The 15,193-nt window shown below is 43.5% G+C and overlaps 1 protein-coding gene across 6 annotated transcripts in view; it reads right to left on the reverse strand.

Annotated features, from left to right (window-relative positions):
* Znf385b (zinc finger protein 385B) overlaps positions 1-15,193 on the reverse strand; it is a 396,470-nt gene that overhangs the window by 285,041 nt on the left and 96,236 nt on the right. For 3 of the 6 annotated variants that reach the window (XM_076569754.1, XM_015988633.3, XM_076569753.1), the window contains exon 3: positions 14,850-15,186. In XM_076569754.1, the coding sequence (XP_076425869.1) occupies positions 14,850-15,138 (289 nt within the window). In that variant the 5' untranslated portion in view covers positions 15,139-15,186. Of the gene's footprint in view, positions 1-28; positions 2,149-14,785; positions 14,795-14,849; positions 15,187-15,193 lie in introns of those variants that run through there. The other 3 variants (XM_042275529.2, XM_076569760.1, XM_015988656.3) reach the window with 3 other exon arrangements.

Consider the following 15,193-nt stretch of genomic DNA (forward strand, 5'->3'; position numbering starts at 1 on the left):
ATCCAAGTTTTAGAATAAAGATGCTCACCTCTGCTAGGGAGTCCACTCCACATCCTGGCAGGGATTTCAGCAGCTTCACGAGCAACCAAGTTGGATAAACAAAACTTCCAGGATGTGGCCAGTGTGATGTACAGTGCTACCGGGACTTGGCTCCAGCCTGATTATCCGTGACAGCCCCACGTTACATCAGTGCCGCTCAAAACCTTCCCGTGGCTGGCTTATTGCGCTCTCATTGAAAATCCTTTACATGCTGGCAGCATTTTAGGGAAGGACGAGCACGCTCTGAGTCATTTGTTAGGAAAGCAGAGCAGTTTCAATCTGGAGCTCTACGCAGCAGCACTGTCAACTTACGAGTCGGAGGTGGATTGGTGCCGAGAAACAGGCAACCTAAGCCTTCATTATCAATGCATGAAATCAGCCACTGTGATCACATTCGAGCAAGCCACAAAAAGGATGTAATTATGAAAGGCTCCACAGATTTAGCAACAAACCTTGTGGAATGAAGAATCGTCTTTCAAAATTGTGTGAATGTTAAAAATAGCTCTGGCTTTTCAACAATAAGCAGGGTACGGAGAAGAAATCAGTCGTCTATAGTATAAGGACTAAGCATTAACGCTGCAAAACCCAAACCAGCTGTAGGTTCCCAGGACTTCTTCATTCACAAATCAAGTCTCTAGCTTCTATGGCAATTACGGGGAACAGTTTCCATATATTTGACAATTTCTATTAAGAAGCAAGCTAACTGTCCTTTAACTCTTAAGTGTCATCAGTACATTAAGATGACAGGAAGAAATGTGCAGGGCTCTGCCAGCAGCAGATCAGGATGCTCTCAGTTCTACTCTAAGTTCTTAAACACCAAAAATTTACAGTTATTCTGTGTGACGAAAAGAATAACCGTGTAAAGAAAGAGGCTATTTGCAATGCCATGCCTTCACCTAACTTAAAATGAAAAAAGGAGCAAATAGGTTCACTAAATTAATTTATCCCATTTCTGGCCAACCCCAAATAGAAATATTTACCTTCTTAGATTACTCCTCCTCTTTTGTTACTAACAAATAGATGCAATACCCAGCTGACATGGACTTTAAAAGACATACAGTAACTCAGAAAGGAGCAACGGTTTGAGATTGTAAAAACACATGTCTTTGATGTGCGCATGCAAAGTAGAAAGCAAAAGAAGCCATGAAACATTCGTCATAAATCACCAAGAAAACCCAAAGCAATTCCTAACAGGCTGCCTTCACAAAGATCACACTTAAGGACCCGGTGCGGTTTTAAGACCAGGTGTTAGGTTCTTACTGAGTCTGTAAGGGCGGAGCAAATCAGGATGCATGCTCTAAGGCCATAGTTGGACTTGAGAATTTGTGAGTGACTGGATCAGAGGTAGTAGGGATGTGACTCTTTCAGGTGATGCTTTTAACAGTGTGTTCAATAGAAAACACCTGTGCAAAAATGAGCTCTGGATGTCACATTCATTTGCATGAACAGCATTTTGGAGCAGCTTCACACAAGGCACTCCCACTAGGGTTCCTCACTGTGTCTTTAGATACAGGATTGACTCCTTACACACTGCTACCAGACAGGATACAGGCATATACCTGTGGACATATACATAGCATGCGTATGAATGCACACATCCAGACACTGTCACCTTTTGCAGTTATTTATGCCCTTTAAATTTTATGTATTGTGTGAAGACCCCAAAGCAACAGTTGAATGCATCATGAGACCATGACACTGCACATCACAGATTTCACAGCTGCTCGGTAACCTGCTGTTAATTTCTTTGTCCTCCTTCCCTTCCTCCTCACCCTCTTCTCCCTCAGATACAGACACAAGCCTCATCGTATAGAATACTACAGGGAAGGCTGTACCTGAAGATGCTTCCATTATTACTGCAAGCAAAGAACCTTAACAATAAGACGATAGTTTAAAATGATGGAGCTGGAGAGATGGCTCAGCGGTTAACAGCATGTGCTGCTCTTGCAGAGGACCTGGCTTCCACTCGCAGCACCCATGTGGTGGCTCACAACTTCCTGCAAATCCAGTTCCAAGATGCCCTCTTCTGGCTTCCAAGGGCACCAGGCACACACATGCTATTCATACATAGATGAAGATATTCACATATACACACAAAATAAAAATAAAAGAATTTTAAAAATGGTATGTATTCAATTGCTTTTCATAAAACATTTAGTATGTGATGCATTCCAAATACCAATATTTTTGTACTTTTGGAAGGTGATCCTTCACTTATACCATAAATGACTGGCATGACATATCCTGCCAGATCTGGGGCAATAACTCTCTAATCAGACACACTAACATTTCTGTAGCAAAATATGCATATTCATCCAAGATAGAATAAGTAAACACCACAATTAACCTCAGATCTGTTCAGACCGATTTTCCCATCAGAATGAATTATGAATCTCCCTGGTTTGTGGAACTTCTTAGGCTGCAAGAATTACACAGTGAAGGCTGTGGATCCCTCAAAGGGTTTCTGCTTAAAAGCTCTGGCTGGGAAAGTGGTACCTAAGCAGGACTTCTCTTGCATAAGCAAAAAGTGGAGGGCAGTGTTCCTGTAGGCACAAAAGGGAAGACACTAGGAAGTCTGAGGTACAAAGCAGAGCAGAAACGTGGCAATAATACAGGATGACAAAACTGGGACATGGGGACCTAAGGCAAGAAGAAGCCATGCTGGATTAATGAACAATAATTAAAACCCCACACAGCAGTGTCAACCATTCACTGGTTACTTGGTAAAAGTGGGGTATGTGTTCAAGAGTGTGTGTGTGTGTGTGTGTGTGTGTGTGTGTGTGTGTGTGTGTGTGTGTGTGTGTTGCATGCATGTGAGTGTGCGGTGCATGGGAAGGTCAAAGCAGGACACTGAGTGTTCTCTATCATGCTCTACTTTGCTGTATTGAGACAGAGTCTCTCACTAAAGTGGAAATTTGTGCTCTGGGCTAGGCTAGCTAGCCAGCAAGCCCCAGGATTTGTCCATCTCTGCTCAGCGCTGGGGTTCCAGGCATAGGCAGCCCTGCTCAGCGTTTTTCCTAGGTGCTAGGGATTTGGGCTTGGGTTATTCTGCTTGACGATTGAGTGCTCTTACCTACTGAGCCATCTCTTCAGCCCCAAGTATTCCGAAGCTAATACATTAAAGTCAAGAAGAAATAGAAAAGGGAAGGATGTATTTTCAAAATGAGCATGAAACATTGGGTTTTATGCTTTTCTTACTCTGTTCTCATTGTCCCCGTATGGAAAATATCAATTGTACTAAATATTATGTGTGACACTCTGAATGTTTCTTATTTGTGTGTGCTCTGTACAGTACTGACTGGAAACCTTCAAAATCACTTGCAAAAATAGTTACATTCTTTGCCATAAATCTTGGTCAAATATGACCATGATGGTGCATCTTCTTGGTGTTCCTCCTACAAGTGAACCTCCCAAAAAGTGTATTTTAAAATTATTTTATTATTTTTTCCACATATGGGCATTCTTCCTGCATGTGTGTCTGTGCACCACATGTGTGCCTAGTGTCCATGAAGACCACAGGCTGGTGTTAGACCCCCTGGAAGTGGAGTTACAGATGGCTGTGAGCCACCATGTGGGTGCTGGGAACTGAACTTGGGCCCTCTGGAAGATCAGTCAGTGCTCTTAACCACTGAGCCATCTCTTCAGTTCCCCTAATAATGTATTTTGAAAAGTAAGTCTAACCACTGACTCATCTCTTCAGTTCCCCCAATAATGTATTTTGAAAAGTAAGTCTAGTACAGACCTTTAGCATAGCAAAGCATGAACTTGACTCAAGCTTTTGATCCCACAGAAGAGCGGCAACTCTCTTAAAACACTTCCTGATGGCCTTTTGGGAAGAAGGCTTGCTTTGGGGGAAAGTCACAGAGCACAGTGATGTGAACAGATGTCTTCCTAGTTTCGGTTTAGAGCACAGGCCTCTAATCATAAGTTCTAGGATGTGATCACAGAGTCATTTTACAAGAGAAGAAGAAAATTTCATTTTTCTAGAAGTCTTTGGTATGTTTTAAATAAGTCCATAATTGTCTCTTTAGCTACCAAAGTGATATTTTGATGGCCTGATGAAGTTACTTTAATTTGTAAGAGTAAATGGCTTTCCCAGATGCTGGGGAACACCTGAAGAATAAAATCATAATATCCTACCTAAAGGTCTCTTTGACATATACTTCTAAGGCATGCTCATGCAGGAGTAGGTGAACTTCCGGCATCTATAGGCCAACAGTCTTTGGACTTACAATAAAGGCTCCTAAGAGTGTGACCTCTGGAAATGAAGTGGGTCAACACAACATGAATGCTGTTATACTCAGCCCATAAAACATGCAACACCTAGTCTGCACAGCTCCTCCAGATGCTCATCTGTGGAGAAGAAATAACCTACTTCACAGTTGGCCCAAAAACCAGCGCCCAGACGAACCAAGGCCACATACTAATGCCACAGTCAGCTGTAATGTGCTGCAAGGATTTCTAACCGAGGCAGCCTCTTTCCCATCATGCTGTTAAGGTATGAAAAATAGAATATTGGTGTGCAAAGAGTCGAGTCAGTCAGGGCGACAGGACAGTTGTCCCATGGCAGAGGCTGAATCCATCAATTTTACATCACCACTGAGCCAGCTACCCCAAAGTCTTTCTTCCTAGGCCCTTTTAGAAGTGATAACATTTCTTTCTCATGAAGGCATCATGGCTTTGAGAATACCTTTGATGATTCCAAACCCTCACTACCACACTCTAATGGTTTAAGACCATGTTCACCCTTAAAAGTGTTGCTATTTATTTCTCAAAATCTAAAAAACTAACACTGGATGCTACCCAGCCCTTACCTTTTGAAAAATAAAATATTCCTGAAAGTTCATAGCCAAAAGCACTCTTTAGGTGGAACCCCTTGGCTGAAAAAGGGCTAACCTCACCTTTTAATTCTTCTTAATTTTTTTAATCTAAAACCCTGTGTGTGTTCATTCCTAGAATCCTGTGTGTATTCATTCTTAGAATTCTACACTTACACAATAAGCACCTTTGTTTACTATTTTAACCACTTGTACAGAACATGGAGTTGTTCAATGATGATGATTTCAAATCCACCTTAGTGGTAGTTCTAAATTTGTAACCATCATCCAAATTGGCCAAGGCTCTCTCCAAGATGATGCATGTGGAGAGACAGCTCCACCCTGCATCCTGTTTCCAAATTACTCTCATTACTACGAGCATGCGTCCCAGGGATCTCTTCAGTTTGATTCTCAAGTCAATGTTGCCAGGGAGGCAGATAGAGGAGCCACCCATAGCATCCCTGCTTGAAGGATGGATTTTGTAAAATACTTCAAAATCAAAGTCACCAGTACAGGTGAGACAGTGATTCGGAGAAGTACATGACGTTCCCTGTGATGCATCATCACCCTCTGAGTTCACATCAGCAAGAGATGTGAACTCCCTCTCCTGGGCTCTCTCATTAGAAAAAACAAAAACAGAGGCTCATGCCTATTCTCCAAGGTCCAAGCGTGTGTATTTGGACCAGGCCCTTGCCCCTGTAAAGTCCATTACTTCACAAAAACTCATGGACTCTGCCCAGTAAAAAGAAGATGGCATGATCATTATTATAAGATAAAAAAAGTCTCTTAGGGGCTTGGGGCCGAGTACACCGTAACTAGTTTAGCCAGCCCCTCGCACTAAAATGACACTGATATTTCTTCAGTTAGTTGTCATGTTTTCATCTTGGCACTAATGAGTCAAAAATCAAAACCGGGCCAGAGAGATGACTCAGCAGTTAAAACACTGGTTGTTCCTCCAGAGGACCCGGGTTCCATTCCCAGCATCCACATGGTGGCTCACAACCACCTGTGGACCTGGTACCCTCTTGTGACCTCCGTGGGCACTAGGCACACAAGAGGCGCAAAGACATGCATGCAGGCATAACACTCACATATGTAGAGGAAACAAAAAAATAATTGAAAAGAAAAGAACAGTGCATTGGTACAGTGCACGCCTGTAAATACAACACTAGGGAGTTGGAGGCAGGAGGATTGAAAGTTAGAGGTTGTCCTGGGATATATAATGAGACTCGTGTCAAAATATTTTTTAAAAGGAAAAGAGGGAGAGAAAGAAGACAAAAAGCTTTTGCGGTCCTGTGTGAGTGGATTCTGCTAGCCCCGTCTGCACACTGATCATACAAACCTGTGCCGGCCTCCCTAACTTTCACGTTCATACCTAGAATTTTTCAGCATTCCTGTAATGTTTCCCCGCAAAGGAGGTGATAACAGATCATTTAAACTGTCATTTTCATTCCTGAGAACTAGAGAACAAGCTGTCCTCCACCTTCCCCAACTACACACAACTGACACCCCTATAGATTTTGCCAATGCATATAAAAATGCTCACAAGGTCTGTGAACACGTCCCCACCTCTTTGTGCACATCCACACACATCCCCTCATTATTTTGTGTGGTTCTTCGCTTGCCATACTTATTAATGTAAGTTCCACCCACATGTGGGAATGAGGCAACTCTATCATTTCTATATACCTTTGGCACCATCGTGTGGTAGTTCTGTGTCATTACAACTTCAAATCTAAAGCTTTTTTTAAGGTCTGGGGGAAATGCACTTGAGGATAAATTTAGCATCTTAAGTATATATGAGACGCAAGATGAGAGAGATCTGTGCATTCAATCCCCAACACATATTTTAATGGACACAGTATCCATTACAGTGTCTCACCCCCACATGATGTTTAATAAGGGCACAGTTTGAGAGGTAAAGCCACTCAAAGGATCCTGGAGGTCCAAGGAGATGCACAGACACAAAGTTTCACAACGTTGCAATTGTCAAACCCTCTTCTCATCCTGTTCTTTGTCCCTACTCCATCATCTTAAGTCCCCGCTGCAGAGCACCCCAGAGTTTTGGCATTCTTATCTTGTCCTGCCACCCAGAGTGTACAGGCCTTAAACTCAAACTCAATTTAAAATCTCAAAGCTGGGGCAGCTAGAGAGTTTGGCTCAGTGTGGCAGAGGGTAAAAAGCGCCTGTTTGACAATCTGAAGAGGCCGGGTGAGGCAGGCTGCTCCTGCAGTCCTAGCATTGCTGAAACCCCAGCAGGAGGATCCCTGGAACTTCCTGACCAGCCCAGATAGACCATCAGTAAGCTCCAGTTTCAGTGAGAGGCCCTCAAAAAGTAAGGTGGAAAACAATTGAGCAAGACAGTCTCTGGTGTCCATATGCACACACATGCATGGCACATATGCTCACACACTTGCACACACTCCTGAAGGACAAATCAAAAGTGCCTCTTGGCTGTAGGCAGGGTGGTTTTGAACTTACACTTCCCTGTGACGGACCGGCAGCCTCACCCCTGCTCTCGCTGCCTTACAGTGTCCCCTTGTCCATACTGTCTATGGAAGCTGGGTTGAACCTCCACAAAGCGGGGGCTGTGGTCAGAATGAGCCTGGCTACTGACAGCATCAACCGCCCAGACACATACAGGACACCGCTGCTGGCCACCTGCTGCTCATGAACGTGCAGAGTCTGCAAGGACAGCCTACCTGAACCCAGCACACATTTCTCATTTCTGACCCAGAGAACGAGGATTAAGTGAAAATCGTATCACTTCAGAAGAAAAGAAAAGTGTTTTAAACCCTTGGGCCCATCTCCCCAAACTTCCAAACTTCGGTCTCTTTCTAACTCTCTGTTCCAGGTCCTTCTCCATCTTTCGGGGACGCCAAGCTTGCTCTCAACCCGAGATTCTGAACATTGCCTTTGCTTCCTCTGGGTCTCTTTCCCTTCCATGACTAACTTATTTTTTACCTTTAGCCTTAACATGTCAACTTCACATGAAGATGAGAAATTCCTTTCAAATTTGTTACAGAAGAGAGAGAAAAAAATTAACCTTGTAGTCAGTAAACAACCGGAAAGCCACGCTAGATAACGAAGTGCCCTGGATCCTTTTTGCTCTTTGCTTTGTATCTAATTTGTTGCGGGAAAGCACAGAGAGAACTCAGGGCTGCTGGAAGGCCTGGAAAAGGGTTGCTCTCCATAGCCCTGGCTTACCTCAAACACAATGAGAGGAAAACTGCACCCACTGTCACTCACTTGACACAAACTTCGGGTCCCCTAGGAAGAGGGACCTTCAACTGAGGAACTGCCTAGATCAGATTGGCCTATGGCCCTATCTGTGAGGCATTTTCTTAATTGCTAATTGATACAGGATGTTCGAGCCCATGGTGGTGGGTGCCATCCCTGGGCAGGTCAGCCTGGGCTGTTGTAAGAAAGGCAGCTGCTGAGCAAGCCAGGGGAAGCAAGCCAGGAAGCAGAGTTTTACTCAGGTCTCTCCTTCAGTTCCTGACTCAGGGGCCTGCCTTGAGTGTCATCTTTGGCATCTCTTGAGGGTGGCCTACAACCTGGTAGCCAAGTAAACCCTCCCCTCCCCTGATCTGCTTTTAAGTCAGTGTTGTATCACAGCAACAGAAAGAAACCAGGACACCCACCACCTCACAGGCTGGAAGCCGAGGGTCCACGTCGTTATTTCAGTCTTTCCAGGGTACCCGCCAGCGCTAGCACACTTCCGATCCGGTCCAGATATGTGTCTCCTGCCTCCACACAGCGGAAGCTCCTTGCTCTCAGCCTGACCTTTCTTATCTTCAAACATTATTTGTGGCAAAGCATTGCCTAGGGCAAGATCAGAACTCACTCCCTGGCAGTGAACTCTTGGCCATTCTGAAGAAAGGGAGATCTCAAGAGACCCAGAACAACGTCAGTTCCTACCAAACCCCGGGCAACACGGTTCTCCACAGCAGGTACCAATATTCCTTAAGGACATGGCGAACAAAATGTTAAATGAGTATTTGCCACTCTACCCGGCCAATATCCTGCTTCTGCCTCTGAGGACAAGACCATCAGGGTACCAGAGTGAGAGGTGTCACTCACTGGTGGGCGGGAGAGCCGGTGAGCAACAGAAGCTGGCCCTTCTGCAGACACAGGCTGCAAGTGAAGCATCACCTGTTTTCCAGGCTAGACCCCAGCAACCACTAGGCACAAACTTGGCAATAGCTGCCCCGCCTGAGCTGTATCAATAAACAGGAGGTAAGGAGGCAGTCCACAGACTGCCTTGTCCCGAACACCAACCCCATTTTTCTCTCCTTGTTCGGCTCAGTTGCCTTATTATACATACATCTAAAATTAAAAGTTCATGTTCTGGGTGCAGAGCATCCTTGACAGGTCAAATCTGGGTTCTGCAGCACAACCGTGCAGCGGCAGCTTCAGCATCATCGTGGAAGCTCTTACAAGACCTCCACCTTCAGCTAAGAATTATGGAATTGGTACTTCACAGCTGGAGCCCAGAAATATGCACACCAGCAAGCTCTCCAGGTAAGAGGTCTATAATCACCCGTTCACTCATCAACTGCTTTAAGTTTAGTGTGTTCAGGTCCTCAGAGAATGAGAACAGTGAGTAGGATGGAGACTGTGAGGAATCGTTCCAGCACATGCTCAGGATACCTCAGCTTTCGGATATGAAGGTCACCAGCTACCCTGCACTGATAGCAATAGACCACTTACATTACTATCTGAGATGTATGAGTGAACTAAGCATCCTTGCCAACACGTGGCTGTTGTCACTATTGTCTAGACATTCTGATAGTTAATATAATGGAGCCTCATTGTGGCACCCACATTTCCCTGATGGATAATTATGATGAACATCTTTTAAATGCACCTACTGGTCATTTTTTACTCTTTTTTTTTTTTTTGAACATTTTTTTCTACTTGTATTCTTTGATTCTTTAATATTGAGTTTCCAGTGCTCTTTATATATTGTAGACATATATAGTCCTTTGCTTTTGAAACGTGTGGTTTTCAAATATTTCCTTCATTTTATAGTTTATATTTCCATCATATTCATATAGTATTTCATGAAGAAAAAGTTTTAAAAGTTTGAATCAGTCTAATTAATCAATTTTCCATTTTGTGAATCATCCATTTGGTTTTAAGATAGAATTCTGCATTGTCTTGTTTTTTTTTTTCTATTAAGTTTTATCTTTATGATTTACAGCTAAGTCTATGATCCATTTTGAGGATTTAATATTCATTTATTTTATGAAATACAGGCAGTTTTCTTTTCCCCCTTATCTACAGATGCAGTAATGAATGCCTACATTCAGCTCACTTCTCTTGTACCCAGTCCATGGAATGGTGTCCACCCACATTTACGGCAGGTATTCTCACCTCAGTTAATCTAATCTAGAGATCCCCCAGAGTCATGTCTAGAGATCTGCTTCCGTGGTGGTGACTCTAAGTCCCACCAGTCAATCAAGACTAAGAACCATGCCGTGCTTCCTCCATTGGAATGGTTGTTGCACGTCTATCAAATATCACTTCAAGTGCTGTGGCGATGGCCCACAGGGTAAGGGCTTGCTGTGTAAATATGAAAACTGATCCGAATTACCCATTTAGAATTCAATATTGTGGTATCTGAAACCTGACTGCCGGAGTGGGTGGGGTGAGACAGGCGGATCACAGAGTCTCACTGGCTAGTTTGTCTATCAGGTCCAGTAAGACCCAGGTTCCCTGAGAAACCTTGATCCCCACCACCACCCCTCGTGCTAATAAGATGGGAACAACAGAGAAAGACACTCAGTGTTGACCTCTGATCTCCACATGTGCCTTCAGCGGTGAGTGCACCTGTACACGTATGCACAAGCCCCCTCCCTTGCCACTGAATAAATAAAATCAATTCAGTAGATGGGCTATTTCTGCGCTCTATATATTTCTCATTGATCTATGTGTCTATTTATCCATTACAATCACACTATCTTGATTACTTCAGCTATCAGTCAGCCTTACTCCTGGATAGAGATTCTTCATAGTTTATCTTTGTCAACATTGTTTTAGCTACTCTAGGATTTGTGGGGTTTTTTTTTTCCAATGAACTTCAGAATGTTCTTGTCTACATTTGATTCAAAACACTCGTGAGATTTTAGTAGTAAATTTTATAAACATACAGATCAATTCAGGGAGACTTGACATCTTAAATATGTTGAGTATTCTAATCCATGAACATAGTATATCCCTCCATCTGTTAGTGTCTTTGGGTTCTTTCTTCAATGTTTTATAATTTTAAGCATACAGAATCTATATGTGCTTTTAAAAGATATTTCTGATTATTTCATTGTATTCATGGTACTGTTGTTTTATAAAATTTGGTTTCTCTACATTCATTTTTGGTCTATCACTATGTGGTTTTTGTGTATTGATTCTTCTTATACAAACTTGATGAATCCATATATTAGTTCTAACAGCTCTCTCTTAGATTCTTTGGGCTTCTGCACTTATCATCATGTCATCTACAAAGAGAGACTGATGTTTCTATTTCCTCCTTTCTAATTAATCTGTGTGTCCATTTATGTTCATGTTCATGTTCTAGTCAGAGGCCAGCACTCCCATTACTATGTGATGAACACACAGCATGAAAGTAGAATTTGATTTTGTTCTATATCCTAGAGGTTAAACGTTCAATCTTTTGACATCAGGCTGTAGGCATTTTGTAGATCATCTTTATTAAATTTAGATAATTATTCTCTATTCACTCTAATGGGTACTGGAATTTATCAAATATTTTCCAAGAAAAAAATGCATCAATTACTATAATCACATGAGTTTCCTTATTTAGTCCATTGACATATTGAATTCTCTTGATTGATTTTTAACATATTGAGCTAGCTTTATTTATATACCTCAAAGTTCCTTGATCTTATTTTTTATATATTTCTGAATCAAAATTGTTTATAGTTTGAGAAATTTTGACTCTAGGTGTGTGATACTATCTGATAGTTCTCTTTTTTATTTTTTTGACCGGTTTGGTATCAGTGTGATACTGGTCATATAAGGTAACAAAGTGTTTCTCCCTCCTGTATTTTCTGGAAGAGACTGTGTAAAATTGGTGTTAATTTCCCTTTAAACACTCAGTAGAATTGCCTGTGGGCTCCAACACCATCCTGCAAATTCCGACACTGTAAGACTGACATGAAAGAGAAGCAGCCACTTCCTGAGGCAATGGTCATCAAGTAGAACATGACTAGGACCCCCTCCTTCTTCTTTGAGCAGGAGATAGCTACAAGCCCTACCAACACAGTGAAAGCTACCAGGGCGGTATACCACACACTAAGTGGCTTAAACAACCTCAGTTCACCACTTCATGTCAGCAATCAAAGTGTCTGGTGTGGGCTGGCCGCTTCTCGGTCCTCTGAGGGAGGGTCTGCTTCAGGCGTAAGTTACAGTTAGCTATTTTCTCCTGTGTCTTCTCACACTCCCTTCTCCTTGGATGTGTGTTCCTGTATTTAAGTTCCTTTCTTTAAGGTAGCAAGTGATTTTGAATTTTAAAGGAATTCATGGCTTCTTTTTTTATTGAATTATTTCTATAAAGACTATACCTCCAAAGAGTGTCCTATTTTAAGAGCTAGGACTCCAGCACACGGGGTGTGTGTTATTGTTTGTTCCTTTGATGTTCTTGTTTCACTTTAGGGTGGGGAAACAGATTCCAACTCATCATACTCTCTAAAGTTAAGCAGTAATGAGCAAAACCAGAAATACTGGCGTTTTGTTCCTTGAGTTCATGATTTGCCCTTGAAACTGCCAGCCTCCCTATGCTACTTGAACGTGAGAGAGAAACCCCCACCTGCCCCAAAGTCTGTTTTCTACCTGTCTGGATCCCATCAATTCCAATGTTTTAAGATGGACTCTGGATATGTTATCAAGCTCCCCAAATTGGAACTTATGAGAATGGAGGGCATAGTTTCATCAGGGCTACAACAGTCAGGAAAAAAAAAAAGAGGCACACATAGTTGAGGAATGGTACAATTTGCTCCCAGCTGAGGGCAAGCTGGAAGACACAGCTATCTCAACAAGGACCCCCAGTGACCAAGGGACTATGTGGGCAGGGTGGCGGCGGCAGTGGGGGGGAGGCGGTGGGGGGGGGGAGCCCAGCTGTGACTCGAAGAAACAGCTGATCTAGCAGGCACCAACTAAGAAGAGTACTGCCATTTTGGCAAGGCCAAATGAAGGCATCCCCACGCCTTCGTCCTCACCATGTTCCCATCTCCTGAGCTAAATGGCAGGCTGAGGCAGAGCAGAGTGACAGTGGCTGTGCCCAGCTCTACGCTGAGCTCCAGGGGCCGTGGAGCTAAATCTTCATTTAGATCAATGAGATGGAAGTTTTACAGATAGAACTCCATCTTCCTCATCAGAGTCCTAAACAAACGAAGGTGAGAAGGTATGGGTTGAGACCAGTGTTGAAGGAACAACTGCCTAGCAGGAAACAGTAGTGTGATAGATCAAAACAGAGGAAAATGGGGAAGGGGGCGCGTGGGGGGGGGGGGCAGGAATAACCTGATGTCAGCCTTGGTCCTCACTGAGTTAGAGGGTCAAGACGTTAAAAACTGCACCTGTGCCATGCACTAGTTCCTATTGTGCCACCCAGCATCCCATGACAGAAACTTTCCCCTGTCATCAGGTTATACAACTATGCAATTTAAACTACTAAGGTAACGACAGACATTAGGACTGAGATGTAATTCAAACCATTACTCGGGTTATTTGCTTTCTAACTGAGACACCAGTTTTTAGCCTAACACTAACATATTCTTAACATGAAAACACAAGCATACACATGCTTCTGCAAACAATTATAATTGTCGTTATAATAAATAAGTAGAAATGGAAAGTGATTTTTCACTATTATAAGCATGTATCTTATATCACGGTGTGGTGAGCATGGATTAGGGGGAATTAGTTTAATGAAGTTAAATTCATTACTAGGCAAAAGCATGGTTGCACTTAGCTTTAAATTCAGAAGTTATTTATCTGCAGCACATATTTGTTTCCAGCTGTGGTCAATGTGGATCAGGGTACAGCATACAAAATCAATACACCAACAGCTGACACTCCTGCATCGTCGCATTTTATGTCGAAGCCACGTGATATGAACGAACACTCGCCAGGTGGGTTGGAGAGCCATTCTACCTCATTTGGAGGGGCGGGGGCCTCTTTCATGGCCAAAGAAGAAAGCCCCCCTTGAGTGGAGGAAACCTCTAGAGATAACAATAAAACTCAATTCTCACTCATTCTGGCAGACGAAGCCAGCACTGAGCTGTGCTAGGGAGGAGGAAAGGTTGTCCAAGGATAAGGGGAAGAACGTGAAAGGCAGTCCAAACATGAGGGCAGATGCTGGGCTGAAAACTCAAGCTCTACTTCTGCCTGCTCCTGGCCAAAGGGTGAGAGGTGGGAGCTCAGAGGAGAGGCGGGATGGTTGGATGGAGCCTGTCCCAGCTGTCAGCTCCACCACAGTACTGCAGGCAGCCCTCCCAAAGAGGAAGACAAGCCTAGTGCGCTGGGTTGATGCTTGCTGACGGAACTGTGGGATGTCACAAATAAAGCTGTAGCTTTTTTTAATGCCATCAAGTAGGATATCACCCAACAGGAAGTAGACAAAGAAAGCCTAATTTTGAAGAGGGAGGAAATCCTGGCTATCACTGATCGATTTTAAACACAAATTCAAAAGCTCACCCAATTTGGGGAAACAGTAAGTCCAAGGTCCTAGGCACCAGTGTGTGTGTGTGTGTGTGTGTGTGTGTGTGTGTGTGTGTGTGTGTGTTTGTGTGTCTGTGTGTGTGTGTGTAAACTCTCTGAGAGTGCACAAACATCTTCCTGGATTTCACCTCTAGAGAAACAGCCTACCTTGTGGTAGTGGTTTTAAGATGACCAATACCTTGCTCTAAAACCTTCATTTTCTGTAACAGAACCAGTTTTCCAAAAAGGCAGAGGGGCACGGAGCCTGCTTCCTACCTGTGCTGGTGTTCGTGCCGGGGCAAGGGCAAGGGCAAGGGCTGGCAAGCAGTGGCCCTGAGCCCTGGGCTGGAGGCGGAGGCTGCCCATCATTCAGCTGCTTGACCCGCTTCCGATGGGATTTGCCGTCATAATGGACCTGGGCCTGGGCCGCCGAGTTGAGCTGGATGTTGCACACATCACAAAAGGAGAAGAGAATCTTCTTTTTCTCTTTACTGAACTGGTCCCCAGGCCTGTCGCTCTTTAGCCCCTTTTCTTCAAAGCCCCGGAGGAAGGTTGCCATATTCATAATTCCATCTTCACAATGGTTGTCAGGGCTTTAAGGAGTACTTCATAACTGAAGA

This window comes from Peromyscus maniculatus, chromosome 4 (assembly GCF_049852395.1).
Source record: "Peromyscus maniculatus bairdii isolate BWxNUB_F1_BW_parent chromosome 4, HU_Pman_BW_mat_3.1, whole genome shotgun sequence".
Taxonomy (NCBI): Eukaryota; Metazoa; Chordata; class Mammalia; order Rodentia; family Cricetidae; genus Peromyscus; species Peromyscus maniculatus.